This window comes from Lithobates pipiens, unplaced genomic scaffold (genome assembly GCF_037356315.1).
Source record: "Lithobates pipiens isolate NorthernLeopardFrog02 unplaced genomic scaffold, aLitPip1_a1.2 Scaffold_23, whole genome shotgun sequence".
Taxonomy (NCBI): Eukaryota; Metazoa; Chordata; class Amphibia; order Anura; family Ranidae; genus Lithobates; species Lithobates pipiens.
Genome location: NW_027507785.1, coordinates 215,253,364 through 215,278,189, shown reverse-complemented (window position 1 = coordinate 215,278,189; position 24,826 = coordinate 215,253,364). Strand labels below are relative to the sequence as shown.

Genomic DNA, 24,826 nt, shown 5'->3' with positions numbered 1-24,826 from the left:
CGGACCTATTTACAGTGAGATATGGGGTCAATAAGACCCCATATCTCACCTCTAGGCTGGGAAGCCTAGAGTAAAAAAAAAAAAAAAAAAAAAAAAAAAAAACGATCACGGCTTCCCAGCCGAGGTGGCGCCATTATTTTGAATGCAGAGGCAGGGCATGACATCATAACATCCTGTGACCGACTCACCAATGGAACCGGTAGAAGCACCGGAGGGCGGCGGGGGACGTCCCCTTCCGCTGCCCTTAAGAACGATCAATCAGACGAACAGCCGCTATGATCATTATTATGGTGCAGGGAATCGCCGGCTGAAAATACCGATATCTGAATGATGTCTGTAGCCTCAGACATCATTCAGATATAACACCACAAAGCCCACATCGTCATATGACGTAGCTTGGGCACCAAGTGCTTAAAAAAAAAGCACAGGCAGAAGAAGGTTTTGCCTTTACTTTAATACTTCCAATTTTTCCAGTGAATCAACCCCCCCCCCCCCCCGATAGACTGATACATACCAATCAATATTATTGTGCCATCAGCTTTAGACTTAACTGTTACCACATCTGGCATATCACAAACCATCTCCATGGTTGATCTATAGTCTAGAGACTTGACTGGAGGAGGCGAACCAATTAACATGCGGTAATCATGTTCAAGCTCTTGGATGGTCAGCCCTTCTTTGGAAGCAATCAGCAAAGAGCGTAGATCTTTTTTCAGTCGTTCCAAGATCCGTTCTTTGTCCATTTCTGTTCAATGAAGAAAAGAGTAGTAGTTATTAATATTCTACTTACAAGAAATCGACTACTTCTGCTTCCATGTAGTCATATGGAAGAAAGAATCAGTACAGACAAAAGTAAAAAAAATCCTGACCACAATGAGTGTCATAGCCAATATGTTAACACGATCGAGGAGAGCTCAAAGTTAAACTAGTTAAATTTGCTTTTGCACTTGTACCTACAGGTAAGCCTATAAAAAGTTACAATATTCACAATTGTAATGGCAGGTGATGTCACTGGTGCATGCACACTGCACTCTGAATGGACGGAACACTAGACTGGGCCGTCAATTCAGAGTGCTGTACAGCGCTCATGGCTCCCATACAGTGACAGCATCGCAGCCTAGTAGAGCTGCAACTAATGATTAATTTGTCTGTCAACTAATCTATTGATTATTTTTTTTGATTAGTCAACGACTATCCGTTTATTTTATTATTATTTTATAATGAATCTAGTGGTTTTTTTTTTGATTAGTTAATTAATCCTTTGGATAACCTTACAAAAAATAAGTACATAAAAAAAAAAAAAAAAAGATAAAACAATATAACTAGTACATACATATATATATATATATTATATATAAGTATTATATTCGTACCTTTTTTTATGTACTTATTTTTTGTAAAGTTAAGATAAAAGAATATATATGTACAGCTGAGTACAGCTGGGTACGGCAGAGCATGGCTGGGCAGGGTATTGTTGGGTACTTCAGTGTATGGAGGGATGGCTGCTTCCATCCGATCTCTCCCCTCCACTGTACAGATTAGTACAGAGAGGGGAGAGAGGAACCGGCGTCATGACATGACGCCGGTTTGTTTACAAGTGATCGCTTCGTCGGAGCGAGCACAGTGTAAACAGCCTGGGTGTAGAAAGATGGTCGCCGCTTCGGAGCTAGGCTGAAGCCGCTGCCTTTCCTAAGGCAGAGACCGGCATGTGCCGATCCGAGCGGGGTGATCCGTTCGGATCACGGATCGGTGACGATCCGTTGCACCCCTAGGGACGGCAGCATGGAGGGAGAGAAGAGAGGGGGACGGCGGCACTGAGGGAGAGAAGAGAAGGGGACGGCAGCACAGAGGAGAGCGGTAGATACTGCGAGATATTAAGAACTGTGACGCATAGACGCCCTGCACGCACGTCAACGTATTTTTGTAGTCGAGGTAATCGATTACGTCAACTCGTCGTGGCAGCTCTACAGCCTAGCCATTCAAATATCCAGAGCATGCAAACCCTGCAGCAAGACCAGTTGATGATAGAAGCCCTGTCAGCAGAGACAGTGTGCTGCTGGAGAAATCCGCTTTACAGACAAGTCTGTCATAATGTGCTAGTATGCGGTGCATAGTAGCAAATTATTATATTAACCTGCAGGGGAATTTTTTATTTATTTTTTATCAAACTTTACTACCACTTTGAAGACCTTGAGCATACCAAGTACGTGAAACATCCAGTATGTCATCACTATGCAACAATTACCTACGAGTAATCAGCCCTGGACGCAGACTGTCTGCATCCTGAATGCCTGGCAGCCGCTGCTCTGCAACCCTCTTAAAAGCAATCCACCACATATCACTTTTCAGAGGGGCAGTAAAGACTGCCGCAGTTGTGAACGAGGACTTAAAGCGGAGTTCCAGGCTTTTCATGTTTATTAAAAGTCAGCAGCTACAAAAAGTGTAGTTGCGGAATTTTAATAAACAATTACTTGTTCCAAGGTCCAGCGATGCAGCCGAACGGAGCGTCGCTCCTCCCACCCTCGGCGCCTCCACTGCCACTCTGGGCACCCGGCCCTGACAGCTTTCAGCTCCACGGCCGGGCGCGCACGGCGCATGCGCGATTCACGCAGTGCTCCCGGAGTGGACAGGTGATCTCCTGGGACCTGTCACGTGTCCCAGGAGATCGCCTAGAGAGGGGCCGCCTAAGGCGAAAGGAGTCGCCTTGGCGGTCCCTGGGCGTAAGGTGGAAGTGGGACAGGAAGTCCCCCTCCTAACGAAGTGCCCATTCTCCCCCCCAAAAAATTACATGTTACATTTGGCATGTAAGGTGGCGAAGAGCTTAAAGCGAAAGTTCCATTTTTGGGTGGAACATCGCTTTAATTATTCCTCAGCAGTCCAATTAACAGTTTTAAGTCCTCAACTATATTTATTAATTTTATTATGAATATATAAAAAAAAAAATGGTGTAATTTTTGTAGCACTGCATTAAAAAGGACACACAATTTAAAGCAGAGCTCCGCTGAAAATATTTTAAAGTCAGCAGCTACAAATACTGCAGCTGCTGACTTTTAATATTAGGACACTTACCTTGTCCAGAGCATCTTCAGTAAGGCAATCAGGAAGAAAGCCTGGTTCCCTACTGCGCAAGCATGAATCGTGCTGCGCATCCTCACTGGTCCCTGCTGTCTTCTGGGAGACAAAGGGGCCGGACATGTCGTAGATCTTGCGGAGTCTGTGGCGGGAGCAAATACCCCCCGAAAGGTGGCAAATGTGGCCTTCCCAGAAGAGTTGATTAAGAGTTGAGAAGCTGTAATAGCTGCAAAAGGTGGGCCAACTCAATATTGAACCCTACGAACTAAGATTGGGATACTATTAAAGTTCATGTGCGTGAAAAGACAGGCGTCCCCATACTTGGTAATATAATGTATCTCAGGTAGGTCAAACTCCTTAGAATTAATGGCAATTTTTCCATGCCGAGTATCCATCCTAGGTCCTGGAGCAGGGCTGGCCAAACCATGGGTCCCGGTGGGTCCAATGGTCCCAGGCGAAAATTTAAGAGGGGCTGCAAATTAAAAACGCCCACATTTTTTTCAGCGGTATTGTGTGCAGGGGCACCGCTACCAGCACACATCAGACAGTAGCGCTGGAGTGCCCCCTCCTCATTGGCCGACTGTTCGGGTTATGGGCAGCTTGAGAACCCCCCCCCCCTCCAGGTAGGCAGATGGTGCATACCAGCAGTGAGCAGGGCTGCATGTGGGACACAAAGAAGCTGGGCTGTCCCTGGAGCCCGCGGCCACCCAATCAGCCTCGTTGCAACAGCCCATTCAGCTCACGGGGCGGAGATTAGAAGTCAGCTGACTCACGAGTCATGAAGTGCGAGGGACGGGAGGAGACCCCCATCTCCTGAACTCAGCATAGGTGTCACTGCTGCTGCAGACGGCACTGAATCAAAGACAAGTGAGTACCACTACCTGTGGACCCACCCCCACCGCTACCACTGCCACAGATACCCATCCCTCCCTGCCACTGATCTAGGGTTGCCACCTGTACGGGTTTCACCCGGGCAGTCCGGTTTTTTAATGTACGGGTTTTCATCTGCTCCAGACCCGTACACATCCTACAGACTGGACTGCCCGAGAGTGATCAGACTGCTCTGTGGATGATGTGTCTCCCCTCCCCCGCCGTCTCACTAATGACATAGTGTCAGTCCACCCCGCACTAATGCGGAGTTCAGGGGGGATACGAAGCACTTCAGTGAGCCCACACTGCCTGCCGATGATTGCGTGCAGGAGGGAGCCGGTGGGCGGGCCCAGACAAGGAGTGACAGCTGAAGAATCGAAAAGCAGGGACCAACCACTGCCATACTGACACCGACCACTGCTCTACTGACACCGACCACTGCTCTACTGACACCGACCACTGCTCTACTGACACCGACCACTGCTCTACTGACACCGTCCACTGCTCTACTGACACCGTCCACTGCTCTACTGACACCGTCCACTGCTCTACTGACACCGTCCACTGCTCTACTGACACCGTCCACTGCTCTACTGACACCGTCCACTGCTCTACTGACACCGTCCACTGCTCTACTGACACCGTCCACTGCTCTACTGACACCGTCCACTGCTCTACTGACACCGTCCACTGCTCTACTGACACCGTCTACTGCTCTAACTGCCCTACTGACACCGTCCACTGCCCTTGAAACACCGTCCACCGCCCTACTGACACCGCCCACCGCCCTACTGACACCGCCCACCGCCCTACTGACACCGCCCACCGCCCTACTGACACCGCCCACCGCTCCGCTCTACTGACACCGTCCACCGCTCCGCTCTACTGACACCGTCCACCGCTCCGCTCTACTGACACCGTCCACCGCTCCGCTCTACTGACACCGTCCACCGCTCCGCTCTACTGACACCGTCCACCGCTCCGCTCTACTGACACCGTCCGCTTTTAAGGTAGGCTAATTCATATTTTTAAAATTACATTTTATTTATTAATTTAATCATAATTTATGGGTACAAGAATGCGTTTTATTTAACAATGTCCCTTTCAGCCCCTCCCAATGTAATTTGGCAAACACTCACTTTTCACCATGGTGCACCTAGCTCACTGCATTTCTACTCTCCTTGAGGCACTCAAAGATGTCCTAAGTTTTTTATAATCCTATAATGTATACTCCACACAAAAAAAAATTGTGCTGCAAAAGTGTTCGGGTTTGGCTTGAAGAAAAGGTGGCAACCCTACACTGATCCCATGCCCCACCAGCACTGCCACTGATCCCCATTCCCCCCCCCCCACCAGCACTGCCACTGATACCACTGTCATATACTACCCTAGCCTGCCCCTGTACTACCCTGTCAATTGAAAATAGTATTTCATATAATTTTGCATATAGACAAAATGCTATTTCCTGTAAAATCGGACTTCCTGATAAATTACATTTTATTTGTAATTATCATGATTCAAAATAATGGATGTGGAGGCCTTTTGCTGGGCATGATTTTTCATTGCAGCATTTCATTCTTGGACCCAGGCAGCACAATTTCTTGGGTCATACCTGTCCTGGAGACACAATTTTGTAATGTCCAAGTTTTGCTCCAATACTATTTCTAAACTCACAATCATCAGTAAGTAGTCTAAATAGAGAATGATCTCCATTCCTTTCAGTCTTAAGTTGTGCAGTGCCTCTTCCAAAACTGTAGTAAAAATGCAATGGGCTAATGATAGGGGCATTGAAGTGGATGTATAGGACTCCTACTGGTTATTTTATTGCAAACCTGAGAAATTTCTTTGAGGCTTATTTTATCAGGATGTACAGATATGCGTCCCTCAGGTCTATAGAGGCCATGAAGCCTCCCAGAGAGTTCCCCACGTCAAATAGATTGACTCCATCCTGAACTTTTTGTACTTTGTTTATCTTCTTGAGGTTCTGGATCAGTCTGGATCAGAGGGGTTCTTTCTCAAAAGGATGTACAAATAGAAGCATGGCCTTATTTTTGCCTCTGGAACTGTCTTGGTCTTTGAGAAGGGGAGTTACAAAAAAAAATAAAACAGGATTTTTGTACTCACTGTGAAATTATTTTCTCTGAAGTTCATTGACGGACACAGCACCTTTAATTATGAAATTAGGGTTTTATCACTACCTTCAGGAGAGGACTAGGCAGAACATGTAAAAACAGCAAAACTGCACAGTACCACCCAGGGGGAGGTCCTACTGGCTATAACCCCTCACTCTGTTTCCAGCAGCTCAGTTTGTCAAAAAAAAAGCAGTACAAACATAAATAGAAGGGGTGGGTGCTGTGTCCGTTAATGAACGTCAGAGAAAAGGATTTTACGGAGAGTACAAAAATCCTATTTTCTCTTTAGTTCATCGAAGGACACAGCACCTTTAATCTTGACCTTAGGGAACAGAAATAAAATAAACTCCACCCATAACAACAAGAACTCCTCAACAGAGGAGTTGCAACCTTAACCTTGCAGCCGAAGTACGCATCCACAGATGCGCTCACATCAACCTTGTAAAATTTTGTTTAAGTGTGAACGGATGACCAGGTCGCCGCCTTACACACCTGGGAAACGGACACTTTATGACAGAAAGCCCAGGAGGCACCAATTGCCCTGGTAGAATATGCAGTGAAAGGAAAGGGGGGTGCCCGCCCCCTTATGGCATAAGCCTGAACCATTAACTCTCTGATCCACCAAGAAATGGGGGCCGACGAGACCACTAGGCCCTTCTTTGGACCAGCCACCGATACAAACAGGGAATCTGACCTTCGTAAAGGAGCTGTAGCAGACAGATGCCCCCGCAGAGCCCAGACCACGTCCAAAGAATGCAAAGCAACCTCTCTGGGATGTGACGACCGAGGACATAAGAACGTAAGTACATTGTCCTCATTTAGATGAAAAGTCGAAAAAAACAACCTTTGGAAGAAATGAAAGCTGCGGGCGCAGCACCGCCTTATCCTTGTGAAGGACCAAGTAGGGAGACTTGCATGACAAGGCCGCCAACTCAAACTCGTCTTGCAGATGTAATAGCCACTAGAAAGACTACTTTCTGAGAGAGTGTCAATAAGGGAAACTCCCTAATGTTTTCAAACGGCGGTTTCTGAAGCACTGAGAGAACCAGATTCAAATCCCAGGGAGGCAGCGGTTGTTGAACCGGAGGGGCCACATGTCGAACCCCCTGAACAAACGTATTCACCAATGAATGAGTCGCCAAAGGTCATTGAAAAAAGACCGCCAAAGCTGATATCTGCCCGTTAATGGTGCTTAATGCAAGTTTCTTATCCACTCCTCGCTGCAAAAATAGCAAGATCCTGGAAACTGAATATGCACGCCAGGCATGTCCAAAGTCCGGCCCGCGGGCCAATCGCGGCCCGCGGTCCGGTTTTGAACGGCCCGCCTGGTAATCTAAACTTATATATCTTTTGTGGCCCCTGACGATCTCCCAGTGCCGGGGCCACAAAAGATATATAGTCTGGCTGCATTGGAGATAGGAGGCTGTACGAGCGCTGTGCACACAGGAGTATTTCCTGTTTACACTGCAGCCTCTGTAATAGGAAGTCCCATCTCCGCCATTGGACGACTGTTCTGTCCATCAAAGGAGGCGGGACTTTCTCTTACAGAGGCTGTGAAAATAGGAGATTCTCCTGTTCTTTGGCGCTCGTCCAGCCCCCTCCATTTCCCCTCCAAGGCTGCACTGATGGCAAGGTGAGTACATTCCTGGCTAATGGTGGCTGAAATCCTGGCTAATGGTGGCTGAAATCCTGGCTAATGGTGGCTGAAATCCTGGCTAATGGTGGCTGAAATCCTGGCTAATGGTGGCTGAAATCCTGGCTAATGGTGGCTGAAATCCTGGCTAATGGTGGCTGAAATCCTGGCTAATGGTGGCTGAAATCCTGGCTAATGGTGGCTGAAATCCTGGCTAATGGTGGCTGCATTCCTGGCTAATGGTGGCTGCATTCCTGGCTAATGGTGGCTGCATTCCTGGCAATGGTGGGAGCGCAGATGGGCTCTGACCCTTATTTTGCTTCAGAGTTTATTTAAAATTTGAAGTTTTTTTTCCTGAAACTTCCCTCTTATTCACCAATAAATACGGTATATCCAAATAACACGCCCAAGCTCATCTCTTCAACACACACAGCCACAAAGGCAAGAGAATTCTTGTTGGGCCGTGTATTAGTGTTCGAACGAACACACTTAGACCGATTTTTAATGGTTCAAAGAATGTCAGGCAAAATGGTCGGCCCTCGTGCATGTTCACTTCATCAAATCTGGCCCTCTTTGAAAAAAGTTTGGACACCCCTGATGTACGCAGACATCACCCCATCTCCCCTCACACGGAGATGTAGGCCTTCCACGTACGATGATAAATCTTCTGAGAAGATGACTTCCGTGCCCTCAGGATAGCGGAGATTATCGAATCCGACAGTCCTTGGTCCCTTAGCACTTGGCTTTCAACAGCCATACCATTAAAACCAGCGACGGCAAAGCAGGATGAAGTATTGGACCTTGCAACAGAAGGTCTTCCAGCAATGGCAGCCGCCAAGGAACATCCACCACCATTCTGACAATTTTGGCATACCAAGGATGTCGAGGCCAATCTGGTGCAAACAGAATCACCGGAATCCCCTCAGCCTCCACTCTGCGTAGCAGACGGGGTAGGAGCCTGAGCGGGGGAAAGGCATAAATCAGCCGATAATGCCTCCATGGAGCCACCAACGCGTCTGCTGCATCCGCCCAGGGTTCCCTTGACCTGGCCACAAACCTCTGTACCTTCCGATTGAATAGAGAGGCCAAGAGATCCACATCTGATGTGCACCACCCTAGGCAAATGAGGCAAAATACATCCGGATGCAGCGACCATTCCCCCTGGTCCAGCAGCTGACGACTGAGGTAGTCCGCCTGCCAGTTTTCTATGCCCGCAATGTATATGGCCGACAGAGCCGGCATGCGCCTCTCTGCCCACTGCAGGATATGAGCGACCTCCAGTGCTGCAGCCAAGCTCCTTGTCCCTCCTTGGTGGTTGACATAAGCCACCGCCGAATCCTGACCGGACACCCCTGCAGCCTCTGTGACCATGTGGAGAGGCACCTCCTGATCGCCCGAAGCTCCAGCACATTGATCGGCAGGAGGGATTCTTATTGCGTCCAGCTACCCTGGGCCGACTGTACGCCCCAAACTCCCCCCTAGCCAGTCAGGCTGGTGTCACTTGTCATCACCGTCCAAAGAAGAGGAAGGAACGACTTCCCAGACCGAAGGGTCGTAGACCTCAGCCACCAGAGAAGGGAGTCCCTGACTAGCTGGCTCACCCAAATTTGACAATCCAGGGATGTCCCACTTGGACAGGATTTCTTTTTGCAAGACTCGGGTGTGGAATTGAGCATACAATACCGCCTCAAACGCAGCGACGACCACCTGCGGGACACCAATAAATTCACTGCAGCTTGAAGAGTCTGCAGCTTGTTTGAAGGGAGAAAATCTCTTGCCTCTGCTCTGAGTCCAGAAACAAGCCAAGGTACTCCAGGCGTTGAGTTGGCACCAAAGCCGACTTCTGGAGGTTCAATACCCAACCAAACACCCAGAGAGTCTGTATGGCGATCACCACATCCTCACTTAACTCTGAGGCGGAAGCTGCCCTCAGGAAGAGGTTGTCCAGGTAACCCAGGATTGCTATCCCTCGTTGTCTTAGCAATGCCAGAATTGGGGCTAGCACCTTGATGAAGACCTTTGGTGCCATCGCTAGGCCAAAAGGGAGAGCTACAAATTGATAGTGCTTGTCCCCGACCGCAAATCGTAGAAACCTCTGATGCCTGACACATATAGGGACATGCAAGTATGCATCCTTGATGTCCAAGGACGCCAAGAAATCCCCCTGATGGTGTGCAGCGAGCACAGAGTGAAGTGAATCTATCCTGAACCTGTGTACTTTCACAAAGTCGCTAAGGGCCTTGAGATTCAGGACCGGACGGACCCCTTCCTTTGGGACTACAGATTGGAGTAGAAACCCTGAAATCTTTCCGGCGACGGCACAGGTACTATCTCCCCGCGCAGCAGCAGGTCCTGTACTGCTACGAACAGGGCCTTCCGACGGGCCGGAAGATGATGAAGGTTGGAGGGAAAGAAACTAGCTTGTAGCCTGATGAAACCAGTTCACAGACCCACTGATCAGAAAGGAGAGAGGTCCACTGGACTGCAAACTACCGAAGGAGACCCCCCACCCGAGAGTCGGGCAGGGGCAAACCTTCACGCGGCAACAGATTTGCTTGCAGGCTTGTTTGGCTTGCGAAACCAGGGATGCTTTTGGCCCTCAGCAGGCACCTTGTCGGACTGGGAACGCTTTCCTGCAACCCGGGCGGACAAAAAATCCGCTTCTGAGCTGAAAAGGAGGGCCCCTGCTTACGGCGTGGCTCCTTACCCTTTCTGGACTGTAGGAGCAAAGTACTCTTCCCCCCAGTAACATTCTTAATGTCATCCAATGAGGCTCCAAATAGCCTCTCCCCCTGGAAGGGCAAATCCGCCAGCACTTTTTTTAGAAGCCTGGTACACAGACTAGCATTTAAGCCAAATCGGGTGACGCAACACCACAGCTGATACTGAGGCTCTAGAGAGCAAGGCATCACAGACATACTTCAGGCCCTGCACTAACTGGTCTGCCAGTTCCACGTCTGTTGCTTCTCCAATTTGCAGTGCAAAAACTTAGCCAATTCAGTAAGCATCTTTGACACCAGGGCCGTGGCTATCACTGGCCGTAATGCTGACCCCACCCCCCGTAAACATGGACGGGGCAACCACCTCTGCCCTTCTGTTGGCAGGGTTCTTGAAAGAAGGGGTCCCTTCCACCGGAATCGTGGTTACCTTATTTAACCTGGATACCGGGGGGGGGGGGGGGGGGGTCAACGACCGGAAACTCTCCTCAAAGGGGTAACTCACCACCATTCATCTCGGGACTGAAAAGGCCCGCTGCGGGCTTCCCCACTCCTTGTAAATATACTTATCAAATAAGTTAGGTAGGGAAACACCTTAGCAGTGTGGGCTGGCTTGTGGGACCCAAATGGGACCGACATGTCTACAGATGCCCCACCGTATCCTCTATCTTTAAGCTATCCTGCTCCGCTGTGATAAGTGCTCCTACTAGCGATTTCTCCTGCACTGACCCAAAGTCATCCTCACTGTCCCAACGGTCCTGATCTGCATCCTCTGAAACGTCAGAACAGGGGCTGCCTGCCACAGCGGGACCTGAGTCTGAATCAGCTTTCCCCAGAAGACTATGTGGGGGAAGGGTTTTTTTTACCCCCCTTGCGCCCGCACGCCGCTTCCACCCTGGCAACAAAGGACTCCAGGACCACCGACAGAGCGTCCAGAGGCACCGCATGGTATGTGGAACCGGTTGCAATAACAGGGATGTTTTAGAAAGAAGCGCCAGCTTCTGACGCCATGCTGATCCACTCTAGCTTGTCACCACTAGGGACCTAAGGCAAGCCACAAAAAATGCCCCCCCCTAGCTGCCACAGACTGAGGGGCCCCCCCGCAGGACTCACCACCCTGACCCAGGTACTGCGCTTTGCTGCAGCCATCAGCTCTCCCCTGTGCAAGCCACGAGGTGTCCTGAGTAGTTTTGCGCTGTTCCAGACTGAACCAGCTGCTCAGCACTAGGAGTAAAATAAAACTGAGGCTACTAGAATATGGCCGCTTAAGCAAAAAACGTCTGAGAGCACTGGGAAAATGTACACCGGACTTCAAGAAAATAGCCGCGTTTAAGAAACTGGCTGCAGCTACAAGAAAATGGCTGCGGCCACCGAAAAATGGCAGTGGAGAGCGCGGCGGCCTGTCCCCTCATGGCAACACACAGATACCCCCAAAAAATGGGCTAAAAACAGGGAAAAAACAAGCGGACCATCAACCACCCAGCGCAGCCCCCTGCCAGGACCCAGAGCCCCCTTGAGGACCCCTGGCCAGGTACGTGCACCGCACCCCTTATGCCCAGTCACACAGTCGCCCCTTAGCATGGGGAGGAGGGAAAGGGACAGGGAGAGGGAGAGACCCCCTAGTTGTCCTCCCGGGGGGGAATGCCCAGCTGCTTCATCCTGCCAAGACAGGTGGAACCATACTTACCCCTCCCGCAGGGACTGCTGGATGCATTCCATGGACAGACCCATCACTCAAGCAGTACGAGGTGGCTGTTGGCCACGGCACACTGTGACATGGACAGCAGTAACCCGGTCGTGTGTGCCCCAAAGCATATAGCTCACTGGCCATCCCTGGATCAGATGAGGCATGTCGTGGTCGACTGTCAACCAGCCCGGCTGTATATTGTAGATCACAGGAATCACAAAGCAGAAAAAAATAAAATAAAGAGTTCGAAGGACCAATGGTCCCCACAGGGAGCCAGGTCCTTCTCCTATACTAGGCAGAAAAAAACTGAGTGAAGGGTTATAGCCAGTCGGACCGTCCCGAGCGGTACTGTGCAGTTTTGCTGTTTTTACATGTTCTGCTTAGTCCTCTCCTGAAGGTGGCGATATAACCCCAAGGTCAAAATTAAAGGTGCTGTGTCAGTCAATGAACGAAAGAGAAAAATCTTTGAGGGTGGGCTGGCTGGTAAATTCTATTGTGTATCCAAGTTATAGAATATCCAGAATATATTGTTTTTTTTGGTGAATTTCTGCCACTGCTGAAGGAATGCCCCCAATCTTCCTCCCATTCAGCTCCAATCTTTGGGATTGGGACTTGTTTTTGGGGCGAGGGGAGTTGAAAAGGAAACCTCACCTTTTCCTTACCCTTCCTGTAAATCCAGCCTCTCTTTTGGTCTTGACCCTTGCCTTTTTTTTCTTGCTGTTGTCTGGTGGGGTGAAAAGCCTATTAGTTTCATCAATAATGGGATTTTCTAAGAATTTTTCAGGACAGCTTACTTAAGAGATGATTGGCTCTGCCTTTGACAGGAAATACAATTAAAAAACCCCCTCCCCCTAACCCCTTCAGTTGTAAGAAGAACCTCCACTGACTTGCACAAGCAAATCACACTTAAAATACTAAAACCCGAAAAGCCACCAATACTATTTAAAAAAAAAAAAAAAAATTAGTATAAAACTGGGTTGAAATGGGCACTGTCCTAGAAGATTCCCAGAAATACCATTATTGCCAAGACTAACCAAGGTTTTTCCCAATCATCTTTGAGGACAGCTGGTTTGGGGGAAAAACAAACACAAATCATACCTAAAGCTCGATACTCACTATACAACGTTAAGATTTTTTTTTCCTTTAGATTTACCAAACCCATAGAACAGGGCTCGACAAACCCCAGGCGCCAGGTCACCAATGCGACCAGAAATCGCGACCTGGCGCCTAAGCTGCCACCAGCCGACTCACTATCGATGCCCCAGACATGCAGCAGCATTAACACTGACTGCAGTCCTCCTCCCTCCTCCACACTCTGCAGCACCGCGCTGTGTGTGAAACTGACACGCAATGGAGAGAGGAGGATCTGTCAGCCTGATGTCGGGGTGGGCGGGACCCAGCAAGCTATCAAACACCAGCCAATGGGATCTGGGCGGGCCGCTACGTGTATGTGGCCCGCCCCTTTTCTTAAGCAGCCCAGTCGTTGGCTGGTGTTTGATAGCTGACATATAGCTATAGCATATAGCCCACCCCGGCCGGGTCCCGCCCACCCTGACAGGCTGAAATCTGACATATCCACCTCTCTGTTACTTGTCAGTTTCACACCCCGGCAGGGTCCCGCCAGCTCCTCTGTTACATTTCAGTAACAGAGTGCTCCGTGTGAAACCTGCCAGTGCCAATCAGTGCCACCTGCCACCAACCAGTGCCACCTCCAATCAATACCACCTGCAACCACCACCCAGTGCCAATCAGTGCCACCTACCAGTGCCACCTGTCAGTGCCACTTGCCAGTGCCGAGTGCCACCGCCAGTCAGTGCCACCTGACACCGCCAATCAGTGCCACCGACAACCAGTTCCACCAACCAGTGCCACCTGCCACCACCTACCAATGCCACCAACCAGTGCCACCTGCCACCGCCAATCAGTGCCATCTGCCACCGCCAATCAGTGCCATCTGCCAGTGACAACTAGTGCCATTGCCAACCAGGGCCACCTGCCATCACCAACCAGGGCCACCTGCCATCACCAACCAGGGCCACCTGCCAGTGCCAATAGTGCCACTTGCCAGTTTCAAACCAGTATCACCTGCCAGTTCCAAACCAGTGTCACCTGCCAGTTCCAAACCAGTGTCACCTGCCAGTTCCAAACCAGTGTCACCTGCCAATGCCATCTGGAAGTTCCACATGCCTTCCAGTGGCAACCAGTGCCACCTGCCAGTGCCAGCCAGTTCCATCTGTTGCCAGCCTTACTCTTTCTGGTCAGCCCATACCCCTGATGTAACAGCGTTTCAATGGAGTTATTGACTGGGTGCTCCATTGTGAGTTAGGGATAGGGGGTGAAAATTAGTGGCCTTACCCAGGGAGCTGAAAAAAAAACTGGCTCCTAACTTTTTTAACTGGCTCCTAAATTCAAAGCAAATTTGTCAACTCCTGCCATAGAATATGAAGTCAAACCTAAGCACCTTCAATTCGTATGCAATTAGGCAGGCTCTTGCACTACATAGTTGAAAGTAACGCTAAAGGAAATCATTACGACAAAGTTATATATAGTGTGTAACCAGCTTTAAAGTAGTTGTAAACCGCCCCCCCCACCCCCAAAAAAAAACCCTGTAACACAAAAGGTATAATGAGATAGTATGCATTGCACACACCGCTGTGACCGGCGAGTTGTGTCCCGGAGTTATTTACAGGTTCTCGGGCTTCAGTGTCGAGATTGGCTGAAGCCGCGATGCCAGTCATGGCTGCTGAAGAAACAGCATGAGCGAGCCATTTCTTTAGTGCGCATGCACCGATGACATTGGCGCAGGTGTTATGTGTTAAAACATGTCCTAAACCGTGCAGGTTTAGGAGATATTTACTGTACCTACAGGTACACCTTATTGGCTTATCTGTAGGTACAAGTGGTGTAACTAAATTTACAACCACTTTAAGAGGAGACTACTGCCTGTAAAACGTTTCTTCCAAAAGGACAGATGACAGCTGAAAATCATCTCCACTCCGTAGTGCTAGAGAAAAGCATGGGATAAGGACTCTATTCCCATGATGCACCTGCTCTGTCCAAGACTAGGCCAACGATCTTGTGGAATACTGATTGGTGGCTCCTGACTCAAATGCTTGTACACAAGAACAGGAACCCACCCATCAATGGTAGTCTTAGATGCCTTAAGCCCCGCAAAAGCTGGGTAAAACAACCCCCTGTGATATTTGAAATTTAGATGCCACCATGGGTAAATAAAGAGGGACTGGTTTAAAAATGACCCTATCCTCTAAAATCATTAGAAAATGATACTTACATGACAAAGATTGAGTATCCCCAAATTTACCTGCTAGAGGTGACAGAGTGAAGTAACTTCAAGTGTCCTCCAGGGGTTCAAAAGGAGCCCTAGTAGGTGCATTTAACACTAGGGATAAATCCCTTTGAAGCAGTATATTTGACTTCCCTAGGTGGACACCTAACCTTTGCCAAAAATAATTGTAACTAATGAATCCTCAGACAATCTGCGTTTCAAAAAAGACAGACATGGCCGCTACCTAAATCTTAAAAGCTACTGAATGAAAGACCCTTAACCCCATTTTTCAAAAAATCTAGAATGTCTGGAAGAGAAGAGGGTCCATGCCCATCCTTTTCTTAACCAGGCTGAAAAAACCTTACAAACTTTTTGAAAAAATATGCCTAGTGGTCAATTTGTGGCTCAGGAGCAATATACCAATCACTTTATCTGAAAAACCTTTAGCTTTCAGGACTTGCCTTCCAGCCTCCAAGTCACCAGATGACAGAACCAAAGGGTTTGGCTACAAGACCAACCCTTGAGACAAGCTGGCAGGATCCAAGGGGGTGAAAGTGCCAATAACACCAGAACTGAGAACCAACTACCTCTGAGCCATTAAGGAGCTATCAGTATAACATTGCCTTTCTCCAGGACAAATTTCCAGTAAAAGGAGGGTCACTGACGAAAAGACATAAGCTGCTCTGAAGGGCAAGAAATTAGCTGAAGCCTACTTTCCCAGAGAGAAAATAAGTTTTAAATTCATGATCAAACAGAATTTTCCTGATGGTTTTTGGAAAAGAAACACAGGAGAAAAGAAAAAAAAAAAAAAAAAAAAAAAAAAACGTGAAATCTCTGGATACCGGAATCTGCATGACTTCTTCCCTCACCCACTAAGAGATATACTCCAACATTCTTACCCAGCTCACTGGGTTTCTTGGTGACATAAAACCTCCTGCGAAGAAGGCGGGAGAATTCCAACTTGTAAACCTCCCTGATATTCTGGCCTAAAATAAGGCCAATCTTCCCCCAACCCCATCAATGATTGGCCTTGGAGAGGGTTAAAGCAGAAAAGAGCATGTGCCCACTTTGCCTTTAGTCTCGTCAAAGGACCATTTTTCTTTTTATTCTGTACCTTAGTGGATTTAACATGAGGCTTTCCTTTAAGTCAACAAAAGGGCTTCATGCAAAAAAAAAAAAAAAAATATCTTCTTGATGACTCTTGTTTAGGTTTTAAAGGGTTGCGCTGACTGCATTATTTATATTTTGTCTGTTTAAAAAAAAAAAAATTCTTAAAAAGCGGTGTTGCGCTGGGGGCGTGGTTTTGACATGCAGCAGTGAAGACGCGCTGTCTCTGAGCTCCGGCCCTGACCCCGTTTTTAACGCACTCTCTCGCCGCATGAACACCGCCACACGCCCGGGAACGATGGGCAGGAGAACCGCAAAGTCCTTGCCGAAAAAAGGTGCACCCGAAGGTTCGATTAAGCGATTCCTGGCGGAACTGGACGAGGTAGATGTGGATGGCTTGGGCCGCTCTCCGCTGAACTCAAGCGGGTTGGCGAGCCCCGCCCCCCCGCCTCAGGCCTGAACGCAGATCACAATCCCCGGCCTCGTCAGCGGGCTCTGACGGGGAAGAGAGTGGGTCAAGGCACTCGGAAGTGGCAGCACTGGTGAGCGGACTCCCCACTAAGTCTGAGCTGGCTTCGATGCTCTTGGGGCTCGAGAAATCTATTAAGCGGGAGGTGTCCGCGGTCCATTTGGATCTCGCGCAAGTTTTGGACCGGGTGGAGGAGACGGAGCTACGGCTGGACAGACATGCGACCGCCATTAGGTCCCTACAAACGACCACCCGCTCGCTATCGCTCACCGGTCGGCCCTCTACAAGATCGAGGACCAGTAAAACCGTAATCGACGAAATAACATCCGTATTCTAGGACTACCGGAGGCGACCGGTGATGAGGATCTCCTCCCAATGGTTAGAGGCATCTTTAACGGTCTCTTGGGGAATGCAGCGGATCACCCTCTAAAAATAGACCGAGTTCATAGGGCACTTAGTCGGCGCAACCTGGCAATGGAGACTCCGCGGGATGTGATCTGCAGGGTGCACTATTTTGAAGAAAAGGACCGCATCATGAAAAAACTCAAGGCGACACCAGTTTTGGACTTTGATGGGGCATCGCTTTCCTTTTTCCCCGATTTTGCCAGGGAGACTCTGGAGCGACGCAGGGCGCTGCGGCCTTTAACTGAAAAATTGCGCTCAGCCTCCATCAATTATCGTTGGAGTTTCCCTGCCGCCCTGATCGCACACAGAGATAGAAGACGGCGGTTCTGCGATTCCCAGAGGATCTGGAGAAATTCTGTTTAGATATCAATATCTCCCCGCCGGATTTGCCGGGCTGGCGGGAAGGCATTCCACCTCTATCGCATACTGCTGAGGAGCCCTGGCAGAAAGTGTCCCGCAAGCAACGTGTCCCCTCTTTCAATCCGCCTGATAGACACACATAGAAGGCACGTATGATGGCACTCTCCTGCCAGTTTTTCCGTTCCGCTGACCTGTCGTTCCTGGTCCCGCAAGTACAAAACGTTGTTTTTATAATTTTTCATGTTGATTTTTGTTCTGGTTTTAACACCCATATTTTCACAGATGCCTACGGGGTGCCGGACTTGAGGGAACTGAGCCCCCGGGTACCTACGGTTAGATCTGCTTTGGGGATACGTGGACTATGACCCTGTATGTTTTTGACTCATGACACATGGTTCCCCTATTATAATCATGGGTGGTTGTTGTTCTTAGTTCTTATTTTTCTTTGTGGCTTCTATGACCTATGTGATGCTTCTTTTATATAAGTGCTATTATGTGTTTGGTATTTGGGGGTTGGGGTCGGGGCTGCGGCCTGCGATTTCTGTCCTGGACGGTTGCTGCTAACCGGCCCCTCACGCCACCCCGCTGGGGGGCGTCGGGTGGGTCTCGGCCCCCAGGCTCCCGCCGGTTTGTTGGTGCGGGGTCTGGGGGTGGGGTCCGGGTCAATTGCCCCTGTGCTGCATTACGGGCGGCTGCATGTGCATGCTGCTCTCGGCCCATCTAGGGCTTTGCTTTATGTGTCGCAGGGGTTACTTGTGATGCCCTGTACTCTTTACCTTATCATTACGTTCCTTTTCTGCCTTCTCCTTTTCACCCTCTCTCACCCCCCTGTCTCTCTATCCCTCTGCCTCTGGTCCTATCTCTATGTATCAGTTTTTATGTGAAGTGCTCTGATGGACCCCCATGGCCACGGTAGAATTAATATCGTTCAATGTGTGGGGTCTCCACGCCCCTGGTAAATGCCATAACCTATATCGGGAATTGGGTCGCCTGCGGGGAGACATTGTCTTTTTGCAGGAGACCCACCTCACCCACACCACTTCGGTGAGATTATTCTCCCCGCAATACCCAACCTGGTATTATAGCCTATCTGATGTGCATAAGGCAAAGGGTGTGGCCATTGGGTTCCGCAGAGGTACCCCCTTTAATTTGGTGGAAATGAAGAGTGACCCTCATGGACATTTTCTGTTCCTCAGGGGTAATCTGGGTGGGATGCAGTGCACGCTGGCGACCCTCTATGCGCCTAATCGAGATCAGGCTACCTTTATTGCAACCACGCTGAGGAAGTTGGGGGACTTTGCTAGCGGATGCGTTGTCCTAGCTGGAGATTTTAATATCCCGTTAGAACCCGTGCTTGATACCTCCCTGGGAAAGTCCTGGTTTCCCCATAAGCGTCTTGCATTCATACGTAAACGCTTGGGTGACGCCCAGTTGATGGACGTGTGGAGGATGATGCATCCGCGGGCAAGAGACTACTCATATTTCTCGTGCGTCCACCAATCTTATTCTAGGATTGGTTTTTTCTTCCTCGACCACCATCACCTTTCCCTCTTGACAAATTCAAGTATTGCTTCATCACCCATCTCAGACCATGCCCCCATTCTGCTCACCCTTAATCTATCGTCGTTGCCCCATAAATCAACCAATTAGAAATTGAACGAGAACCTTATTAGTGAGGAGGCAGACATATTACACATGCAGGAGGAAATCACACAATATTTCATTGACAACTCCCATCCAGAAATTTCCCCAGGCGTACTCTGGGAAGCCCATAATGCCCACATAAGGGGTAAATTCATGGAGTTGGGGTCCAGAAGGAAAAAGGAAGTCGTACAGATACAATCTAAGCTATTGTCAGATATCGCCACCCTTGAGTCACAACAAAAGGCCAGTCTCGCACAAGCATCACTACATACCCCAACGGTAAAGCGGGAGGAGTTGAAACTATTTCATGAGCAATGGAAGCGGGAGGCCCGTAGGGTGTCCCAAAAATTTCATGAATGGGGTGACAAACCGGGGAAGCTTCTGGCGCGTTCCCTACAACAAGCAAAAACTAGGACTTTCATCGAAAAAATTAAGACGCCTTCTGACACCCTCACGTATGAGACCACAAATATAGCTAAGGAGTTCCATGCATTTTATCAAAGCTTATACCATGTCCCTCAAGCTGTGCCGGACTCGGAGACCAAGAGAGCCCTGATCCGAGATTATTTACAGCGGGCCAATTTACCCAAATTGGACTCAGAGGTCCTCGCTACACTAGATGGGGAGTTCTCTGTCCAGGAATTCAGCGTGGCACTAAAGGCTATGGTGAGTGGCAAGGCCCCTGGACCAGATGGCTTTACGGCCTTATACTATAAGATCTTTGCGGGGACCTTGCTGCCGCGCCTCGCCTCTTATGCTAACATGATCTCGTGGGGAGGGGCTTTTCGCCCGGAAACCTTGCATGCACATATCTCGGTGATTCCTAAACCGGGGAAGGACCCTAGTCTCTGCGGGAGTTATCGTCCCATATCTCTCTTGAATTAAGACGCCAAACTTTACGCCAAGGTTATTGCTAACAGATTGCTTCCTCTCCTTCCGAGCTGGGTTTCCAGCGATCAGACTGGGTTCATTCCGGGTAGGGAAGCACGCAACAATGCCCTCCGCACCCTTTCCCTGATGGCTTACGTGCGGGAGACCTCCCAGTCCACCCTGTTACTTTCTACGGACGCGGAAAAAGCATTTGACAGGGTGGACTGGGAGTATCTGATGGCTACCCTATCTCACTTGGGAATCGGCCAAACTTTGCTATCTCACATAGCAGCATTATATCATTCCCCCACAGCTCAAATTCGTATTAATGGTTCCCTAAGTGAATCTTTTACACTCTATAATGGCATTCGTCAGGGCTGCCCCCTTTCTCTGATTCTATTTGCTTTATCCCTGGAACCCTTCCTCTCTACAATTAGAAATAATCCAAACATCCATGGGGTCACGGTTGGTGACCGAGAACATAAATATGCTGTGTATGCAGATGATATTCTGTTTTACATACAACAGCCCCTGATCTCCCTCCCCAATTTGATGTCTGCCTTCTCACAGTTCGGTCTCATATCTATTTTTAAAATTAACATGTCCAAATCTGAAATTCTGAATATCTCTTTTCCCGTGGAAACTGTTCATCTCCTTAAAGCTTCCTTCCCGTTTAGCTGGCAAAAACGCAAAATGAAATATTTAGACATCTATCTCACATCCAAACCCCAGACCCTTTAGTGCCAATTATGTACCCCTTATTAATGCAATTAGATTGGATTTACAAAGATGGTCCCAAGTTGCACATTCGTGGTTAGGGAAGATTAGTGTGATTAAGATGAATGTCCTACCCAGGGTGCTGTTTCTGCTCCAGATGATTCCAGTGGGTATTCCAGCGAGTTTTTTCACGCTCATAGATTCTCTGATAGGCAAATACATATGGAACAGAAAACGTCCGAGATTGGGTCTGGATAAAAGGGTCCGGGACAAACGGCTGGGGGGCTTGGCTTTACCGAACATTAAACTTTATTTAATGTTCTGTTTTAAGCAGGATATCTGACTGGAAATACCACAAACACTCAAAACTATGGGTTGCCATCGATCTGGCGCTCAGTGGCACTGATTTATACACCCAAATTTGGATCCCTCGGAAATATAGGTCGCTTGCATCCACCACCTCCCCCCTCACCTATTCTACTCTACAAATCTGGGACTCGATTTGTAAAAAACACAAGTGGTTATACCATTCTCCCATTATGCCTTTGACTGGACATAACTACTTCCCACCGGGAAACATTGATCCTAGAATCCACTCTTGGAACCTGGGCACTACACCCCTTTTACATCACGTAGCCAATCAAGCTGGCATTTTGCCCTTATCTCACCTAATGCCCTCCTCTCAGGCAACACCCATGGATCACTGGACTTATCGTCAACTAGCGGACTTTGTACACTCCCTCCCGAAACCACTTCGCTCCTCAGCTGACTTAACACCGATTGAATCAGCTTTCATGGAAGACCTACCGGTGGAGAGGCCGTTGTCCTTTTTTTATCACACCCTACAGCTTCTGTTGATTAAGGGCTACCCCACCTTTTTGTCCAATTCGGAGCAAGATCTGCACAGTGAGGTTTCGGAGGCACAAAAATCTACCATGTTATCTATGGCTCACTTATCCTCTACGGCCTCTAAAACGGCAGAAGTGAACTATAAGTTGTTGACGAGATGGCACTATACCCCAGCTGTCCTAAATAAATTCTTCCCGCAAACATCACCTCTCTGTTGGAGAGGATGTGGGGACTATGCCTCACACGCCCATATTTGGTGGTACTGCCCCTTTATCCAACCTTATTGGTTAACTGTCCTATACTGGATGAAAATCATTCTGGATTATGAGATACCAAATGATCCATGGGTCATATTGTTTCACTGTACAAGCTCCCCAGCAAGATCCTATAAAAAATCTGTGACCCCACATTTGCTTAATGCTGCAAAGGCACTTATCCCACATAGGTGGAAGCAACCTACGGTACCTTCTCTACGTCAATGGTTTACGGAGGTAGACCGCACATATCATTTGGAGGATCTTACTTACTCCCTCCGGAAAAAGTCGCATCTGGGGAAACGGATTTGGTCCTGCTGGGTAGCCTTTAAGTACACAGCTGAATATGCAGAGGTTATGGCACAAAATGGATAAGTTATTGTGCTTTTATGTGTTTTATTTCTCAGGCAGAGGTGGGACCGAGGCAGATTCCTACTATCTCTTCCCCTTTCCCCTCCCTTTTTCCATCTTCGACCTTCCCCTCTTTTCCTTTTTTTCCTATCGTCTTTCTTCTCCATCTTCCTTTCTAGTGACTTGGTTCAATGCTATTGGATTGGTGCACCAGCTGTTATGCGGTCATGCACTTCCATTCCCAATCTTTGGTTGGGGACTAATTCTTTCCGTTAGACTGGGTGGGCTTAGCATATAAACAGAAGCTTATTGTTGTGTTGCTAGCGACTTAATGTCACATGCCTCGACCTATGTCTTCTGTAACTTTGGTTTCATTTTGTATTATATATTGTATGTGCCAAGCTCTCTGTTATTATTTCTTTGTCCTTTTCTCTTAACCACTTGCCGACCGCCTAACGCCGATGTACGTCGGCAGAATGGCACGGGCAGGCATAAGCACGTACATGTACGTGATTTGCCTCCCGCGGGTCGGGGGCCCGATCGGGCCCCCGCCCGGTGCCTGCGGCGGTCGGTTTTCGTTCGGGAGCGATCCCGGACGAGGGGACGGCCATTCATTCATGGCCACCCCCTCGCGATCGCTCCCGACGAATAGAAATCCCCGGTGACATCACTTCCTCTCCTGTAATGTAAACACAGGAGAGGAAGTGATGTATTCTCTCCTCCGTGTCGGTATTTTTCGTTCCGACACGGAGGAGAGCGGATCAGTGAGTTGCACCAACACATCCCACACACAGTAGAACATGCCAGGCACACTCACACCCCCCCTTTACCCCCCGATCACCCCCCCAATTACCCCTGCCCCCCAGTCACAGTGACACCAATGTCATTTTTTTTTTTTTTTTTTTTTTTTTTGCATTGGTGTCATTTGTGACTGTAATAACTGTTAGGGCAGTTAGAGTTAGCCCCCTTTAGTTCTAATGTACCCCCCTAACCCCCCCAATAAAGGTTTAACCCCGTGATCACCCCCCGTCGCCAGTGTCACTAAGGCTGGGTTCACATTGCAGCGGTTTATGAGAACGAATGTGATTCGCACCGCACTGCAGTGCAAATCACATCCGATCTCTGTGCGATTCGAGTTCAGCCATTCGCCGCACCCGCCGCACCCGCCACACCCGCCGCACCCGCCGCAAATTCGCACGGGACCCTTTTTTTGGCCCGCAGCAGAATCGGATCGCATGGGTGTTCACACCATGCGATCCGAGTTTGCAGATCGCACTGCGATATGCGAACTGATCTGGGGGTGTCAGTAACATTTCACTGACACTCCCAGCAGTTCGCATAGGGCAGTGTGAACTGCCGCCGGGAGGCATGCGATGCGGGAACCCGCCGCGGATTCGCGGCGTTTCCGCATCGCTCCAGTGTGAACCCAGCCTAATAAGCGATCATTTTTCTGATCGCCGTATTAGTGTCCCAGGTGACGCTAGTTAGGCAGGTAGGTATTTAGGTTCGCCGCAGCTTTTTATAGCGCCAGGGACCCCCATATACTACCGCATAAAGCCCCCTGATTGCCCCCTAGTTAACCCTTTCACCAGTGATCACCATATAACTGTTACAGGTGACGCTGGTTGGTTAGTTATTTTTTTATAGTTTCAGGGCACCCGCCATTTATTACCTAATAAAGGTTTAACCCCCTGATCACCCGGCGGGTGTCATTTGTGACTAATAACTGTTAGGGCAGTTAGGGTTAGCCCCCTTTAGTTCTAAGGTACCCCCCTAACCCCCCCAATAAAGGTTTAACCCCGTGATCACCCCCCGTCGCCAGTGTCACTAAGGCTGGGTTCAGATTGCAGCGGTTTGAGAACGGATGTGATTCGCACTGCAGTGCAAATCACATCCGATCTCTGTGCGATTCGAGTTCAGCCATTCGCCGCACCCGCCACACCCGCCGCACCCGCCGCAAATTCGCACGGGACCCTTTTTTTGGCCCGCAGCAGAATCGGATCGCATGGGTGTTCACACCATGCGATCCGAGTTTGCAGATCGCACTGCGATATGCGAACTGATCTGGGGGTGTCAGTAACATTTCACTGACACTCCCAGCAGTTCGCATAGGGCAGTGTGAACTGCCGCCGGGAGGCATGCGATGCGGGAACCCGCCGCGCATTCGTGGCGTTCCCGCATCGCTCCAGTGTGAACCCAGCCTAATAAGCGATCGTTTTTCTGATCGCTGTATTAGTGTCACAGGTGACGCTAGTTAGGCAAGTAGGTATTTAGGTTCGCCGCAGCTTTTTATAGCGCCAGGGACCCCCATATACTACCGCATAAAGCCCCCTGATTGCCCCCTAGTTAACCCTTTCACCAGTGATCACCATATAACTGTTACAGGTGACGCTGGTTGGTTAG

At 49.1% G+C, this 24,826-nt stretch overlaps 1 protein-coding gene across 1 annotated transcript in view; it reads right to left on the bottom strand.

Moving 5' to 3' along the window:
- TDRD5 (tudor domain containing 5) overlaps positions 1 to 24,826 on the bottom strand; it is a 521,267-nt gene that overhangs the window by 473,524 nt on the left and 22,917 nt on the right. Inside the window, exon 2 of the mRNA XM_077452843.1 lies at positions 515 to 745. Coding sequence (XP_077308969.1) covers positions 515 to 743 — 229 coding nt within the window. The 5' untranslated portion in view covers positions 744 to 745. The remainder of the gene's footprint in view (positions 1 to 514; positions 746 to 24,826) is intronic.